This window comes from Manacus vitellinus, unplaced genomic scaffold, assembly GCF_001715985.3.
Source record: "Manacus vitellinus isolate BGI_N305 unplaced genomic scaffold, ASM171598v3 scaffold_33_pilon, whole genome shotgun sequence".
Classification (NCBI taxonomy): Eukaryota; Metazoa; Chordata; class Aves; order Passeriformes; family Pipridae; genus Manacus; species Manacus vitellinus.
The window spans coordinates 5,755,989-5,773,886 of NW_021940478.1; the positions used below are offsets into that span (position 1 = coordinate 5,755,989).

The window sequence follows — 17,898 nt, forward strand, 5'->3', positions numbered from 1 at the left end:
GAATATGAGATAATTTTAATAATAAATAATAGGATATATGAAAGTGCATGAGGATTTGTCAGACTGGAACATATGACAGATAAGATGAAGAACTTCATTGTTTCACAGAGAGGAGGAAAGACTCACATGGAAGATGATTTAAATTTTCAAATACCAGAGTCATAATGTTAAAGAGCACGATCTTTTCTCTTTGACAAGAAAGCACTAGGCTTAACTTTTTATGAGGACCAGGGGCAGGCAAGAACCTGGTGATTACAGACAATTCCAAAGCATTGAGGCAGGTCTGAGGTGAAGACAGAAAAAAAAGTCAGTAGGTCAGGGTTAAGAACAGGATCAGCAAGGTACGTGGCCTGGCACAGGTGTGCCTGCAGTGCACCCCAGCCAAGAGCTTGAGCTCAAATGCAACTCCCAACGCAAAGGGCCCTGACATTGAGTTAGATATTAAGAAAACATTTGTCGAAGAGAATTAGTGGGGTAAATTTAAGCATGAATGACTCATCAGGGGTAGCTCGCACTCCCGTTTCCTGTGGTTCAGACTAATAGAAGCTGTACTAAGACAAAAGTACTCATCCCACCTGTTGCCAACATCACTTCAATTAAGTGGCTCATGAGGGGTTTTTTTATTGTCGGCCTCTGTGTTTTTCTGGGTTTATTGTTTGGGTTTCCTGGAATCCTGCTAGGCAGGTCTTTATACCTTAAATAATAGTTGGGATCTCACACTGAATATGTTCAGTAAGTTTAACTATGCCACTGTGGTTCCATTAAGGAGGAAATCAATTAGCTCACTCCTGGTTCATAACATGAGTTGTTTAGACACTTATTCAGGTTGGAGTAAACTTTTGATTCCAACAGACTTTATTAAAACATAATCTCTGGGGATTTAGTCTCTTCAATGCAGACAATATCCAGAATGTTTCAAGCTCCTAAGCAGCAGCTTTCAGATGCTTTTACCTGCAGTAACTTGGACCACTTTGAGAGGGAAAGAGTAGACTCATAGAATTGGATTCATTATTAAACTAAGTCCTTTTTCAGAGCATGGCAGTGGTAATTCTCCAGCAAAACTATTAATATTGTTCTTTCTTTTTTTTTCATCCCATCTGGCATGAAAAGGCAAAAATTGTGTGTGAAGACTGTGTTAAGGGCACTAGAAGGCTTTAGCCCAGACTGTGTGTCTTTTGGCAGGTGAATGATTTGAGGATGGAGGAGTGTAATTTGTTGCAGAAGAATGCTTGTAACTATCATTGGTCTCCTCCCATTTTCTATTGTAAAACAAAAAAATTATGAAGCAAAATCTGAAGTGCAGCATAATAGGAATATTTCTAATATTACCACAATCAAGATGTTTTGAAATTGCACCATAGCTTTAAAATTATTTTGAATACTATTTTCTTCAAAATAAAAGTAGCTCTAAAGAACCTTTACTCTTAGAGATGGCCTGCTTTGAAGCAGGCGATGTTCAAATTGTTTCCACACACGAACCAGTAAGTTCAGTCTTCCATTTCCCTGATTTCCAGTTTAGTGCAAGCATTCAGGAACTGTCCAGTTGTTCAAGATCTATAAAGTTACTACATGAACTTTATTCTCTGCAGGTAACTTACAACCCTCTTTGAAGACGGTTAAGACACCAGAACACTTCAAGGAGGACAGTTCAGAAGCTTCAAGTCAGGAGGAAGGTAGTTGTGTACTCAAAGGTGGTTCTTTGAGATATTTTACCACACTCAGTTCTGGAAATCATACACTTGATGGATTTCTTCATTGATACAAAATGAGAGATTTGAATGAAATCTGCTATGCAAATGAAGAATTTTTGTGTACTTCTAGCAGTTTCCTTAAGAGGGTTCCTCTGTAACTCAAGGAGTGGCAGTGTCCATGGATAGCTTGAAGGCAGAAGTTCCCAACTGTATTGAACAAGCAGGAAGATATATGTTACAATTTACTTAAGCCAAGATTATTTGTAGCTTTTCACGTCTTTACCTATTTATTTTTCAGTTACCAGGGTTCAGAGTTGAGTGCAGCATTTCAAGAGTTGCAGACTGTTTTTGCTTTAAATGTGCCAAATTTATTTAGCTTCTAGTTTTACACAGGAAGAATGTTCAGGTTTTCCTCTTCTTATTCTTAACCTATGCTGCTTTTATATACTGTGGGCTGTTAATAAGTTTGTAGTGAGTGTTGATTACAGTCTGAAAGCTGGTGCTTTTCCAGTACCTAAAAAACAGTTCATATATGGAAGCAGCAGTCTAGTGGCTGGTCAGTGATTTCATTCTGAAAGCAACAGCAAGCCAGCTTTATATTGTTTTTGGTAGCAAAAAAGTAAAAGCTCCTGGTAGGTGGAAAAGATGAGAAATGAGACAGATAGGTGAACAAAGACCATGGAAAACTTACGCTAACTTTCACAGAATGACAGCGCTCTTATCCTGTTACACGTTAATAGCTAATAAGTTTGCAGTTCATCTTATGTGCAGTCAGTAATCCACATATGCAGTTTGAACAGCTTTTTCTTACGAAAAAATTATTGCCATATCCTTCCTCAGAGTTAAGAACACACCAAGTAAATTTAAAATATATTTGGAAATTGCTCAAGTAGTTTTTCACATACTTTCATATACATTAATCTCTTCACCTGGTGAAACTACAAATGCATTTCAGAACACCTTTTGTGCCATTTCAGTGAACTGTTACCAGAAGTTTAAAAATTATGATACTTTCTTTCCTTAGATTTTTAAACCATAATTTGGACTTACATGTAGCATTGAGAAGAGTCCAGGCAAAATGATACCAAGAATGCTAAGATCATCACAGCTGGAATTAAGAAAAGTTGTTTTTGTTAAAATCTAAGAATTACCTTAAAGAAAAGGATAAACTGTGTCTCTAAAGTTCTTGATTTTTGTTTCATAAAATCATAGAATAGTTTGTGTTGGAAGTGACCTTAAAGATCATCTAGTTCCAGCCCACCTGCCACAGGCAGGGAACCTTCCACTAGACCATGTTGCTCAGAGCCCCATCCAGTCTGGCCTTGGAGCAGTATCCCTTTTAGTCGGATGTAATTTGTAAAGCTTTACTTGCGTAGTGAATTTTGACGTTCAGAATGCAATGCTTTTGTTTAAGATTTGTCTTCTTTGTTATTCAGAATGTGTGACATAGTTTTGAGAATAATTTCAGCAGTTCAGAAAAAATTACAAAATTTTGTGTTTTTACTGACTCATTCCTGTTTTCTTTCTCCGTTCTTTCATGCTGAGTGATAGTCAGTCACACATTTAGTCTTTAGGATTAAATATAGAGGTCTGCAAACATTAACAGTTGTCATAGTTTCTCTCTTTCTGTTTCATTCTTCTGTGACATGGAAGGTAAAGAGTCTTGATTATATCATCTGTATGAACTGATCTGTCCTCTATGCAACACCTGTTAATTTCAGCACTGTAAATTAAGCCTTACACTGTTTAATGGAGCTGTCTTCTGCTATGTGTCTGGTAGTGATGGAAAGATGAATTCACTGGATTGATCTAAAAGAAGAAATGGGAATTGCTATTGAAATTATGCTTTGTTTATTTTTTCCAGATGTAATGCAACATACATCAGTTCACAAGAAACATAATGGAAAAGGTCCTGTTGCCAAGTAGGTACTAAGATGTAATGTGACCATGCTACATGTCTGAACTTCATTTGTTAGTGCTTTGAGAGTATGTGTCCAGATTAAAGCTTGTTTATGAGGTTTTTGTTTGTTTAGGGTGAGGTGTTCTGGTCTTATTTGTTGTTTGTGACGTTGTTATTAATCTGTATTAGAAAAATAATTCAGATGATCCTATTTCTAAATCTGTAGGTCTAGGTCATTTGGATATCTCATTTCCCCAAATTTTGTGAATCTTCACTGTTTTGATTTGTGTTTATAAGTTGAGTAGTGTAAATCTGTGTGGCATATATTTTCCTATGTGCACACATCCCCGTGATTGTACTGAAGATTTCCAGTGCTGTGGATTTTAAGCTTAAGTAGCTTCAAAGATGACCTTATAGGAGAAGGGAGTCCATTCTTTCCCTTACTTATTAGCAGATGCATGCATACCTTGCTGGTTTATGTCAGTTGTAAGTGGATCTATGAAGTGTCTAATGTGAATTCACCCATTAATGTATTTTGACCAAAAACTTTATATATGTTTGCACATAGTTGTGTAGTGGTTCATTTAAATTAAGGGGAAAAAATTGATACAAAATTTATTGAGACTTAAGTTTTGTTTTGTTGATTTATCTGTAAAATGTATTTATCTTGTGGTGAAAATTACCTGGAGTTGCAATAATTAGAATATAAACGTAGCACAAAACAGTGTTGGTTAAGGTCCACAGATCTTTAACAGACAAAATTCTTGTGAACTCACTAATTGGACAACTTAGTGGTTTGTGTCTGTTTTGTTTTTTAACTGTCCTACTTTTGACTTACATTTCTTCAAGAAGAGAGTGTCATCTTGACAAAATATGTGATTATACTGGTGGTTATACAGCCTACTATGAAGTCGTAAGTGCAGGATCCAAACTTAGTAGCATGTAGTTACTGGTAGAGAAATTGTTTTGTTCATTGTATAATGAAGTACACTAAAGCTGACTGTAGTTCAGGATCTATCTTTCAGGTAGGAAAGCAAGGGACAGACCTTTTTACAAAGTTGTGTGAAAGAAACGCCTTTAGCTTGCTATTATTTGGTTTGTTTAAGAGGGGAAAATGGGTTACTACTTTACTGCTAGAGGTCTGTTACTCCTCTCTTGTTCCCGTGTCTGTCTTCTTAAAATCTGTGCCTGCTGCTTATGGGTTTTAAAGAAATGGCACAGAATGAAGCTCTTCTGTTTTCAATATGCATGAAACTGTCTAGAGTCAGGAGCAGTTAATCTCAAATAGCATTGGTACATTGTGCATATGTCTACCTTTGTTTTCATTCAGTATTGCAGCCTTACTCTTGAAAAGTCCAAAAATTTACTGGTAGGAGTGAGATCAGACATACTAAATAAGTATACATAGTATCACAGCTTCCATGAAATGACTGCGTATTTGGCAGTGAAATCACCTCCATGTGGTGGAATTTCTAAAGTGACCTGGCTTGCATCTTTTCAATCAGGGGCTTATGTCTGTCATTTAGGACCTTCTTGGGTTCTTGCCATTTTCTTAAATTATTTTTTTTATATTCTATTGTACATCTTGTAAGTAGTTTGAACACTTATTTACAGAGGTCTTTGGTAAGTAACTACTGGAATTTCAACATGTCTTGTACTTTCAAATAAGCTGGATTTCTGCCATCATGGGAACTGAGTAACATTTCATATTGCAGTAACCTTGATTAAGCAGCTTGCCAACAGCCTTGAATTAAAAGGCACTTTCAATTACCAACATAAGTATTTTGATAAGAATTTAAAAGTGTTAACTCTTTCTTTTTTTTTTTTAATCCTGTCAGTAAGGCATGATTTTATATGAGACATGAAAAGTTTATACATCCATGTGCTCTACTGACTCTGTCAGAACCCTGACTCTTTTTCCAGCAGTTTTTGTTGACCACTGGTGGCAGACCTAGTTAAATACTGCTTCTGACTGGCTGCTGTAGAGCGAAGCTTCAGTGGAAGGCATTATAAAGTCCAAAGTAAATGCCAAATGCAACTCCCCTTTCCCAGCACTACTCAAAACTACCAGTCCTGAGAAGGTAAAAATATAAAGCAAGATGCCTATTTTGAAATTCAAACAAACACAGCTGCAGTGTGATCTGTAGGTAACTGCACTCTTTTTCTTAAATATCTCATGAATTCTGAATAGGGATTACAGAGTAATTCCAGCTTTTTCATTATCAATAAGGAAGAAAGAAAATGAATTGAAAATACATTTATATCTGGAAAATTTACCCGTGTCCTTGTGTGTAGAAATATCCAAGGAAACTCTTCTCTCAATTACTGTTCTCTACAAATTCTGTTGTTCTGAATTTTGTGTCAAATTATAGTAGACAAATGAAAAAGGAACTCCAGTTATATTCAGATCTTAGTATAACTTCAGAGCACAAGAATTCTTGTAATTTAAATTGCTTGAAAATTCCAAGGGTTTTCTAATGCAAAAATGTGTCTGTTGGTAAGAAAAGCCTGCAAGTTCGTTCGCATCAGCATAACTTGAGTTTGGTTTTTTTTTTCTTTTCAGCAGCACTAGCAGTGCAAAATGTTCTTCACTGGATAGCCTTAACATACAGCACTCGGAGCAAAATGGGGTAATGGACTGGAGAAGGAAAAGCTGTATTGTCCAGCAGCACCCAGAGCACTGTACAAATCTACTTGACCAGGTATGTTGCTATTTTTCATTCAAAGCCATATTCTGAGACACTTGAGAAGACTGTCCACTACACATTATGAGATTTAGCTTTAAAAGATGAAGAGCCCTGCTAAAATTGTATAAATAAGTGTTGAAGTTCAAGCTGCTACTGACTTACCTTGCTTAGAAAACTCCTTGTAATTACTTTCCACTGTCTCAGAAAGTTGCGTATTTTGTTTATGAATTAAATAAAACTTCGCAGTAGGATACAAGTAGTCAGAAAAGTCTAATGTTAATTTCTAATCAGGCACTTTCCTATTGTCATCAGAGAGGATTTCAGAACACCTGTGCAATTTCTGTTATTGCAAGGCACAAACTAGAAACTGTGTTAATAAGTAAATCGTATTAATTCTACAGGAGTTACAACAGGTTAAATGTTTTCTTTCTATCTTACCTGCGTTATTTAGGTAACTTAAGTATTAATCTTTGAAAAAAGTTAATAGCTAGATGCATACACACTTTTTGTGAGATTTGTGTCTCTTCAGTGCTCAATCTCATTGTGAATACAGTTGAGAAGAATATTTATAAATAATCTACTGAAGTTGGGGGAAGGAGGGTTGCTCACTGCTTATATCTGAAAAGCCCTGGATGTTAGGATTGCTTAATGTTACTCTTATACTACATGCAGAATTTGGCTATTGATTGTTATGTGGGGAATAGCAAGCCAAACAAAAATAGTTTCCTTATTTCACAAAGCAGGGTAATGAATTGAGATTTGCTTCTAAAGATGAAATGGTAGGCTGCATCAAAGCCTGAAATACTGAAAGCTTGAGGCAAGAAAAAAGTTAATTTACTAAAGCAGAGGAAAAGTTCTTTTCTTTTTAAAGGAAGTCCACATACAACGATTTGGACATATTATTTCAGAGTTTTCGCAAGTTTTACTCCTTTGTCAAATATGAGTTATTACTAACAGCTAGTAGTAATTCTAAAGTAGCAATTTTCTGAGTGTTTTGCTGAACACAACACAAGACAAGGTGCATTATTTTAGAGGCCCAGACGCATTGAACAAGTACTTGTTTGGATGGTTATAGCACTTTTGAACGCCCTAGTCTTGGACTCACAGTCCTGTGGGTTTAGAAGGGTTTTTTGTCGGCTTTCATGATACAAATTCTATTGTTTGACTGGCATTTTTGTATTTTCTGTCTAGCATACAGTGGAAAAACGAAGTCTGTCTGCAGTAAGCAAGAAGAAAGGAAAGCCGCAGCTGGAAAAGTAGGTTTCCAATGTGACTGGTAATCCAGAAACAGAGTGTAATGCATTGACTCTGATAAAGAGAGTCTACAATCAATTACATGCTTTCTTTTGGTATTGTGGAACAAGAACTGGAGTAGTGTGAGGCCAGACTACCAGGCTACATAAAAATCTTTATTTTCTGTGAAGAAGTAACTTGAAAAAGAAAATGTAAATGAATGCATTCATTTCTCAAAATATCCCTTGTCATTTAGCAAAAAGATGAAGGAGTGGAAGTAGATTCTTAAGCAATACTGAATTGCCTTTTTTGTTTATATTTATTTGAAAGTTAAAGGCTGTAAAACTGTCCAAAATACACTGAAAAGCAAATAAGGATTGACAGCAGCATTTAACATTATGCAGTGAGTGGTAACTGGCTGAAATGTTTTATTGAAGATAATTTGCACATCAGAGGGCTTCAGAACTTCCTGTGGGCTACACAACCCTACACTGTGAGAAGTGCAAGTGTTTCCACCCTAATACTCTGCCTTACTTCAGAGTTTGTGCCATTTTGTTACTCTATAGACAGATACTTTTATGCTAGACTGGTGTACGGCATCAGCTGCACCATTTCCTTTTTTGTGTTGTTTCTTATTTAGATCTTTATTCATAGTGTTTAATAACACTGCTTGCAGCTTAGTTCCTGGTATATTGCACCAACAGCCTTTACTTATTTGTTTACTATTTAAATTTCATGTTATATCTATTAAATACACATTTCTGGCCTGGAGTCACTGCTTTTGTTTACAGTCACATTATATGTTCATTCATGGTAGGTTATTTGTGTCCATGCATTTGCAAAAAACCAATGAAAAGTATTTACACAGGGAGAAAGCAAAGAAAACTGAGTGCAGGTTGAATAACAGGAGCAATGGAGTTCGAGTTGCGGCATCACAGCACATCCGTACTGGGACAGCAAAAGGTAAGGTGTTTTTTCCCCAAACTGTTTGTGAGAAACAGAATTCCAGCTTTGCTGATTTATTCAAAGTTCCTCTGTAAGGGGGAAATCACAAGTCTTAAATCTGTTTTGGTGAAAGTCAGCATGTTGGTAGTCTAGTTTGTACTTTGACTTGCTGTATAGAACATTAGACTCAGTCTTGCGTATGCAGTTGCACAGGGTGTGTCTCTTTTCATAAGTAGGTGGTAAAATACTAGTAAAGTCTCTGTGAGTTGGTTTATGTGGTGTAGTAGTTGCAGAAACGGTTACTGTTGGGCTACTTCTGTATGGAATTTAGCAGTCTAGAGTGTGTGGAGCCCCACTATATTGTCATTAGTGTTCTCTTTGCAGCCTACTAGTTTCTTCATCTGTTGTGGGAGTGGCCCACGAGGAACCTTTATAAAAACCTCTGGTGCAAACTGTTGATGAACTGTAGTGTGTAAACCGAGTGACTACTGAGCTACAACACAGAACTGTGTATGCTGCCCTAGCAGGGTTCTCAGGTTTGGGTAATCCAGCAAAATGTAGTGTCTAGGCCAAAACTTGTGTACATCAGTCAGTTGTAAGACAAAATTATATTTGTGTTCCTTTAGTAAATCGAGTCACCAAGCTTTATTACAAATTTCTGAAGGTCTACCCATTGACTTTGCTTTCTTGATATTTTCTGAGTTCACAATATCGATTGCAGCCTTGCCTCTCTTACATGTAGTTTACATGACAGAAGGTTGACAAAGGGTTTGCCTTTTCCTACACCACGTAATTGGCATAAGTGTTGAAAGGATTCTTAAAAGTGCCTTGTCTTTCTGTTGCTTCCACTTGTGGTACAATCTTGATTAAGCTTTCATTCTTTCTTCTCTCTGCTTCTTACATTTGAGAGTTCCAGGTGGATCCCATTTGGAATTACTGATGTGTTTTTTGGGCAAGTGTTTTTACCTTTTACAAACAGTATTTGACTAAAACTTTAAGAATTCAGTTCACAAACTTAGCAAAACCAGAACAATTTTGCAAACCTATAATTAAGGGGTGTGCAAACAGAAAACATACTCTACAGCAGAACTTTGCTGTGTACATTTCTGATTAATTACTGGTTTTGTAGTCAGGCACTAAGCTTTTATGAACTGACAATAACTTTAGGAGGTGGTGCAAGTTCGGGTGACATAGTGCAAAGTTAAATAGGGAATGTTTTACCGTAGTTGTGTTTGCTAACTACCCACCACTCTACAGGTGTGAGACTGCCTGCCTGATCACTGTTGGCTGGTTCAAGAAACAGCTGTAACCCACAGAGGCTAGAAGCCATTATGTCATGCTCAGAGATGAGCTTTCTACCTATATATAAACGTTAAAATGTCTTTTGAGATACTTATTGGAGACATAGTCTAACGAAAAAAAAACATGTTGCAATCTGAATCTCTGCCTAGTTTTATATATCCAGGCTTGATTTGAAATGCCCTATTTTGAGTCCATAACTCTTAACTGCATCCTGTTTTCTTCCATTTTTCATCCCTATTTTTAGCTTTTCTGAGGCATGGGTTAGTTACACTGGTAACTTTTAAGACTTGATGCTTTGTGACCAGCACCTTAGACTCTGGTTTTCAGTGACTGGAAGTTGAGACTGGGGATCCAGATTATATTAGATATTCAGAGCACTTGTTAAAATAATTTAACCAGTTACGGGTTTAATCAAGGAAATTATTTCAGGAATTGAAACATTAAGGCAGGTTTTTGATGACTCATCCCAACCTGTTAAACTTGCAGTAGCAATAAAATTTTTTTAAAATACTATTTTATTTATAAACTATTATTGTAATTCATAAAATAAGTAATAATATTCTAATTTTTGTGCTGGAATTTCGCCGATCAGTGTTTTGTGTTTGGGGGTTTCTTTGAAGCTAGTGTCTGGCATAGATTCTGAGAGAGGGTGAATTTGTCATTCTTCTTCCCCTCTGAGGCTGAACTGGAAAGCCAAACCATGGTAGCTACCGACTCTGAAAGCTGATTTGCAGCAAATGACTGTCCCATGATCCATTCAGAAATCAGAAAACAATTCAACACTTTTTCAGTTCACCTCTCTTTCTTTAAACAGGATTTGTTGACAGGGTTTGCTTAATGCCTGTTCTAGAAGAGTGAATTGTAAAATACTGTATTGTTTTGATGTTCCCTGCTGAGTTAGCTTTCTGCCTGTGCTGGTAGGACCGAGGAGCATTGCAGCTCTTCGAATGGAAATGTTTGATCGCTACCATTCAGAGGAAATTATTGTTGTAGTGCAATCTGATATAAGCATCACAGGAATCATTAAGGGTCATCATTCTTTTCACTGCTTTGCGTAAATATCAATTTTCAGTATCACCTTCTGTAACACCAGGGATTCAGTCATCACAAATTTAGAGACAAGACCAGTCCTGAATGCTGGGGGTTGAAATGCTAGCAATATGGGGGACAGATGCCATTAAATAGGAACAGGCAAAAATCTGAACTAGTATGAAATGTGAGCAAACCAAAATAACCTTGCTTCCATACATTGAGATTAAAAATAAAAATGACCACTTTTATTTTTAGATCTGAATCTGGATGCTGGATCTGGTCATGACACTTGTGGAGAAACATCATCTGAAAGTTACAGTTCTCCTTCTAGTCCACGACATGATGGGAGGGAAAGCTTTGATAGTGAAGAAGAAAAAGACAGAGGTTGTATTTATGGAAAGTGTGCATAAATGCCTTTATTCCTAGACTAATCTCTTGCTTGTATTAATTTTAATTAGTTTTTTAGTTTTATTATCTCCTTTTTTTTTTCTGAACTAGCCAGAGAATACATTTTACTTTGTGGGTTTCACGACTGGATGATTTGACAGCTTCTAGCAAATAGCAGGACTGTTTGAATACCACTGAGTTTTAGGTTACTACATATATGTAGTAATTTTTTGACCTCAGTGGCATAGCTCTCTTGAGAAATTTCCACAGTACAGTAATGTGAAAAACATTGGCATGAAAGGGACTGGTTTTATATCAAATTATGTGTGTTATGTCTGAGAGCTCCGTCTTTTTGTACTGATAGTTCGCCACTCCTTCCAAATTTGGGTAAGCTGTGGTAATGTCTTTTTAGGCAGATGCAAATTCATAACTCGGTCTGTGTTCTATTCTTCACATTTGCAGATACACACAAGTCAAAGACACAGTAGCTAGTTAGGCAGGTGGATATATAGGCAAGTGATGGACCTAGCTTAATTTGGATGATTGAAAAAAATCTCAAAGTTACTACAGTTCGGGAAGACTTAACTATCATTCGTGTCATCAAACTTACGAGATTTTATATGGGTAAATGAGGCCAGGGCATGATTCTCTATTGCTTGAGATTCATTCTTCTGACTGACAAATGCTTTTGTACCCATAGATACAGACAGCAATTCTGAGGACTCTGGGAATCAAAATACAACCAGGTTTACAGGCTACAGTGCTGTCAGTTCATCAAATATGAACAAATCATCTGCTCAGATCTCTTCAGTGAGTAATGAAAATGGGAGCCTTTCAGAAGATCCTTTGAATGCAAAGTTTCAACATATTTCCTTCATGCCTGCCTTACACTGTGTGATGCACAGCGCTGCCCAAAAGCCGGAAGCAGTTGTCCCACCACCCATATCTGCAGATGGTAAAACGATGGGAATGCTCGTTACCACGCCTGTCGCTGTCTCGCCAGTGAGAGAGTCTGCGAATTCCCCGCCTGGTGGAATGGGCCCAGTCGCCTCCGGTGAACCTGAGAAACGTCTTGAGCTGATGGCTTCCCCTTTGCCAGTCCCATCCACTTTCCTTCCACATTCTGTCCAGCCTGGTAGCCCTGCTTTGCATTTGGCAATACACAGATTGAAAATGCCCTCTCCACAGGGATCATCGGAGAGTTGCACAGTTAATGGACCACAGCAGCCGACAGGAAACTTAAGTATTGGATCACCAAATACTGCCTTTATCCCAGTCCACAATCCAGGTAGTTTCCCAGGATCTCCAGTTCCTACTACAGATCCCATCACAAAACCTGCATCCCAGGTGGTAGGACTGAATCAAATGGTGCCTCACATTGAGGGAAACCCAGGAGCAATCCCTCAGCCTACCAATCTAAAGGTAGTTCTTCCAGCAGCTGGTCTCTCCACAGCAGCACCGCCACCTCCACCAGCTTCGTACGCTTTGCCAGGCAGTCCTCATGCTACCAGTGTGTTGCCCAACCAGAATACAAACGTGCTAAACACTGGAGCAGCTTCCTCACCACCTCAGTCCGCTGGCTTAGGTGTTGGTCAGGTCCAGTCCACTGTTCCTCCTGCAATACCAACACACACGCCAGGCCCTGCCCCCAGCCCGAGCCCCGCTCTAACACACAGCACTGCACAGAGTGACAGCACATCCTACATAAACGCTGTTGGGAATAATAACACTAACGGGACAATGTTACCTCCGCAGCAGTTGGGATCTGGTCCTTGTGGTTCTTGTGGACGTAGGTGTAGCTGTGGGACCAATGGCAGCCTTCAGATTAATAGCTATTTTTATCATAACCCACTTCATGGACAAGTCTACAGAGTTCCATCTTTCTTCCCTCTGCCGTCACTTTGCAATGGCAGCTACCTCAATCAAGCACATCAAAGCAATGGAACACAACTTCCGTTCTTCCTGCCTCAGTCTCCATATGCAAATGGGCTTATGCATGACCCAGTGATGGGGAGCCAAGCCAACTATGGTATGCAGCAGATGGCAGGATTTTCGAGGTTCTATCCTGTATATCCAGCACCTAACGTAGTTGCCAACACAAATGGGTCAGGACCCAAGAAGAATGGGAATGTTTCATGTTACAATTGTGGTGTAAGTGGACACTATGCGCAGGACTGTAAGCAGTCATCCATGGAGGCCAGTCAACAAGGTAATCATGATAACTCCCAGCGGACTTGCTTTTGAGTTTAGCAGTTTCTCTTTACCTTTCTGAATGTGCTGGTTTTGGTCTTGCAGAAAGGTGTGCGTGCGTGTGTATGTTTTGTGTAAATGGTTGTGCACTAGTGACCTGCTCTAAAACTGCAAAGTATCTTATCTCTGCCTGAAAATCTTGTAGAACAGTGCAAGGGAACAGGGTTCACAGCGTGAAGTTGAAAATGCGTATGAATTGAAGCTGGAAAGTCAAATGATACCAGTCCTAAATTGTCCTTCTTTTTTCACTGTTTTGTTTTTGACATTATGTCGAGACTTGCATGTTGTTTCAGTTTTTGCATTCCCATTCAGTGGGGGTTTTTTGGAGAGAATTCGTTGGCAAAAAGGGAAAGATATCAATTGCTGCCTATGATATGACCTTGGATTTCTAAAACTTGTGAGAATTTAAAGAAAAAACAATAGACTGGCCATTTCATAATCTAACTAAGGCTTACCTTTGCACAATTAGCTATCCTTCTGTGTCCCATCATGCAATACATTTAACTTTTCAGACAAGTTGCAGCAAAAAGGCAGAAAGCAATTGAAACTGAAAATCAAAGGAATGGCTTCAATTTCTCTCTCCGTCCAGAAGAATGGGGGGAAATGCAGTGTTTGCATTGAGCATAAGCTATTTTTGGTTCTTGTACTTGTGCCCATTCTGACTTCACTTGTTTGATTGGAGTGGAACAGGAAAGATGAACCTTGATGGGGGTCATCTTTTCTTTGCATTTTTCCAGTAAAGCTCAAGTCCTATATCTATGCTCTATATCTTTTTTAAATTTACAGTTCTAGCAAGCAGATGAGAGAAAACAGGGTAAAGTCTAAGGACCTACTTTAAAAGGACTGGAGGATGATAGTGCCTTTTGAAGAGCATGTCCATTTTGATACCTTGTAGTGGTTTTGTAATCCATTTTAATTGTGAGCAGTGACTTAGTAGTTCTCTTTCCTGTTTTAGGCACTTACAGACTGAGATACGCACCTCCCCCTCCCCCTTCCAATGATACCTTGGATTCTGCAGACTGAAACAAGTAAACATTGCCTACTTAAACTGAAGCTTGGGAAACTGGGGGAAGGTGTATGTGGGAGGGAGGGGCTGGTCTTGTGTTTTGGGACATTCCCGGTTTTATATTCTTTTGGAATTTTTCATTGCTTTTGCACCTCTGTTCCGTACAAAAGAAGAAAGCTGAGTCCCTGGTCTCCTCCTGGTTCTACAAAAGGCTTGCATAATGCATGTAATTCAAACACACAGCCAAACAATCAGACAGAGCATTCAAACCATGCTTTTGCACTGAAGACTTGAGACATGTGCAATGTTTACTGCAGTTTTTAAAAAAAAAAAATTCCTCTGACCTCTGACATCACTGGTGGAGCAGCCATATGGTGAAAGAAGAAACTTGGTCGTGTTCCCCACCACAATCTTCTTCCCTCCCTCCCTGTTCTCCTTTATGCTGCTGTTTTCTTTTCTTTCCCTGGTTGTCCACGTGGATTCGTTGGACTTGCATGAGTGTTTAGCAGTTCATACAGACCCTGCCCGTACTCTAAATTTAATGCTCATGAATTGAGGGGAGATGTTCAAACGTCCTATTAGCAGAGTCCAAAGGAAAACACAATACTGTATGTGTACTATATCTGATAATAATTCATATACGCAGCTCTCAAGAGGCCCAAACAAATGAAAATACATAGAGCAGGAAGGGGCTGAAACTGTGTGGACTGGAACAGATTGAGAAAAATGAACGAGCTTAAATTGACAGATTTTTCTTCCCTTGTAGCTTTTTAGCCTGTATGTTCAGCAACAAAGGTGAAAAAAATGGTATGAATGTTGTACTCAGTGTGTTTGCATTTGTAATGAAAGTTGACAGCATTTTTTCCTTTTTTAAAGCTATTCTACATCGTGTCAACACAGAATGAACATTACTTGATTGATTATTTTTTTTCCTAAACTGTTACAGTGTTGCATTGTACTTGGAATGTAAATGTTTTATTTCAAACTGAACAAAAGCTATGGTTTTCTACAAAATAGTCAGGTATTAGTATTAGAACCTGTCTACCAAATAGCAAAGTCACTATTTTATAACAATTTACCACTATGCGTAATTACGGTATAATGTGAAAGACTGAAATGAGTGTTAAGATGGTATTAAACATGTCAGTATCATGAGTAAGTTTAATGCTGCTGTATTTTTTATTTTATTTTTAAAAGCCAATATATGTACTAAATTGCTTCCAGGTAATATTTGATTTCCTAAAGTGCACTGAGGTTATCTGGAAGACGAGTGTGTTTTTTGACTGCTGCATTCAACACCGATGAACAACTACCACTGTATATCCATAGGGTTTGGCATTCCTCACAGTTCATGGCAGAAATGTTTTTTCTTAAAATCAGACCCAGTGTCCGGTAGAGGGATGAAATAAAAATCAGTCTTTGGTTCAGCCGTCTAATAAATTGCTAAACAAAAAACTTGAAGAAAAAAAAAAAAGCTTGATTACTACATTTCTTCATAGGTAGCATTTATATTTATAGCACCAGTGTACATTTTGAAACTTTTTTCTTGGAGGGGGGGAATGGGGAGGGAGGTAGATGAAAGCTTTAATTTAAAAAAAAAAAAGTTTAAGTAGTAAATGAAAATTATTTTGATTAAAATTTTTATTTGATCTGGGTATTTTTGGACCACTTGAAATGAATGAACTGCGTTTGAGTTTAAGTGAGGGTGTTAAACCACCAATGGACTTGTATTGTGAATTACCTGCCAGTTGTACTTTATGGAACTTATTTTATGATTTAAAATACTGTACTGTAAATAGGAGGTATGTTACCTTCTCTTTATTTGTATGTTTACCATATACTTTGATATTTGAAATGTACTGGAAAGGTCACTTATATTTCTAGAAGAGATTGGATTTTATGCAACCTTTTTCCTTGAATTAACAGCAATAAAAAAAAAGAAAAAAAGTACCTGTGTGCATGTACTGTCCTTTATCACTGAGAATGATGAGTCAGTGCCACTGGGTATAGGGATGGGATCATGGAATGTTTTGGCAAAGGTACTGTTTTGGTTGGAATCTGTCACTTTTGAGACAAAGCTGAGAGTATTTGACTTAAACTGAGGTCAGTCTTGTGTCTGAAGTCATGATACTGTATCTTGATTTAAACTTCTTTAAGATACATGCATCTCTTGTATGAGAGAGAGGTTGATCTTGTGTAATGGCCCCAGCACTTGGACCTCAGCTCTTTCAGAACAGTTAAGCCATCTTGATGTGATGGCTCCTGGATTTGGGCTAAAACCCAAACATGCTTTTTTTTTTTTTTTCTGACTACTGTGCAAATAATGTGTGTGCTAGTCATGTAATAACTGGAAAGTGAGATCTTTCTCCTATTTCTAAAATATATGGAAGAGCAACAGGAGTTTCCCTACAGGAGTAAGGAAGAAGCTTAGAAATGTGCAGCTTACAGCTGAGGGGTCTGATAACAATGTAGTATCTGAATGTGCTCATGTTGTACTCATGAAGAGAAGGGTACTGAGGACTCTGTCGCCTCAGTTAACTGTATAGACAGTGTTTCTAATTCCTGCTGCTTTGCTGCAGCTTATCTGTGGAGCTGAGGACCACAGACTATCTTGGATCTTTATCCTAGCTTACTCCCTAGAACAAACTACTTGAGAAACCAACTAAGGTGATGAGGAGGCTGAAAGTTGCCCATGAACCCAACCTCTTTTCTTCAGGCAACTCCCATAATAATGGTGGGGTGTTGAGCCCAGGGGTCACGGACACCATCACACAGCTTCCATTGCTGCAAGTGCCTCGTGTCCTGTCCCTGGACACAAGGGAGTGCAAACACATGTCCAAGGAGTTCGTAAATTGTCATATTACTCTGAAAGTACAGTGTGCTACCTACAGTACCATCTTGAGTTGCTGATACTCTCATTTGCCTCTGTGCTGCAAACAACCCTGACTTTGACAGATCCTGGTTGCATTTATCAATTCAAAAGTGTAAAAATACATACCCTCTGGCACAGCAAACACTATGAAACACCTCATTCTTCTGAGGCTTGTTTTGCTGGCAGCACTTGCACCTGGCTGTCCTCCCTGGCTGCACCACCACTGTCTGTGCAGCCAGGTTTAACTACAGCTGCAGTTCAAGACAGAGATTCTCTCTCCTGCTGAGTGATTTGGAAGCTGCTGAATGCCCTAAAGGTAAATGTGAAAATCCCACTAGTTGGTTGGCCTGAGCAGTTATCCAAGCTGACCAGGAGTGACTCTGAGTACTGCACTGCTTCTGGTTTGCAGTGGTGCTGCAGATTGTACAAACCTGTTGTTTGTACTAACCATTTGATTCCTAAAGCTGGAAGAAAAAAGTAATAATGAGGCAGACCATGGGGAGGATTGGAAAGATGGGAGCATAAGGGCATGTGATGATGCACACTGCTTGCTGTGAGTGAACCGATGGCCTCTTTTTCCCAGCTAAGTGACC

The 17,898-nt window shown here is 38.4% G+C and overlaps 1 protein-coding gene across 1 annotated transcript in view; it reads left to right on the forward strand.

Annotated features, from left to right (window-relative positions):
* Window positions 1–16,036, forward strand: part of ZCCHC2 (zinc finger CCHC-type containing 2) — a 41,273-nt gene extending 25,237 nt beyond the window's left edge. The window contains exons 7-14 of the mRNA XM_018076875.3: window positions 1,590–1,673; window positions 3,556–3,613; window positions 6,158–6,293; window positions 7,470–7,534; window positions 8,380–8,474; window positions 11,046–11,174; window positions 11,878–13,386; window positions 14,383–16,036. Coding sequence (XP_017932364.2) covers window positions 1,590–1,673; window positions 3,556–3,613; window positions 6,158–6,293; window positions 7,470–7,534; window positions 8,380–8,474; window positions 11,046–11,174; window positions 11,878–13,386; window positions 14,383–14,450 — 2,144 coding nt within the window. The 3' untranslated portion in view covers window positions 14,451–16,036. The remainder of the gene's footprint in view (window positions 1–1,589; window positions 1,674–3,555; window positions 3,614–6,157; window positions 6,294–7,469; window positions 7,535–8,379; window positions 8,475–11,045; window positions 11,175–11,877; window positions 13,387–14,382) is intronic.
* The last annotated feature ends 1,862 nt before the right edge of the window (window positions 16,037–17,898 follow it).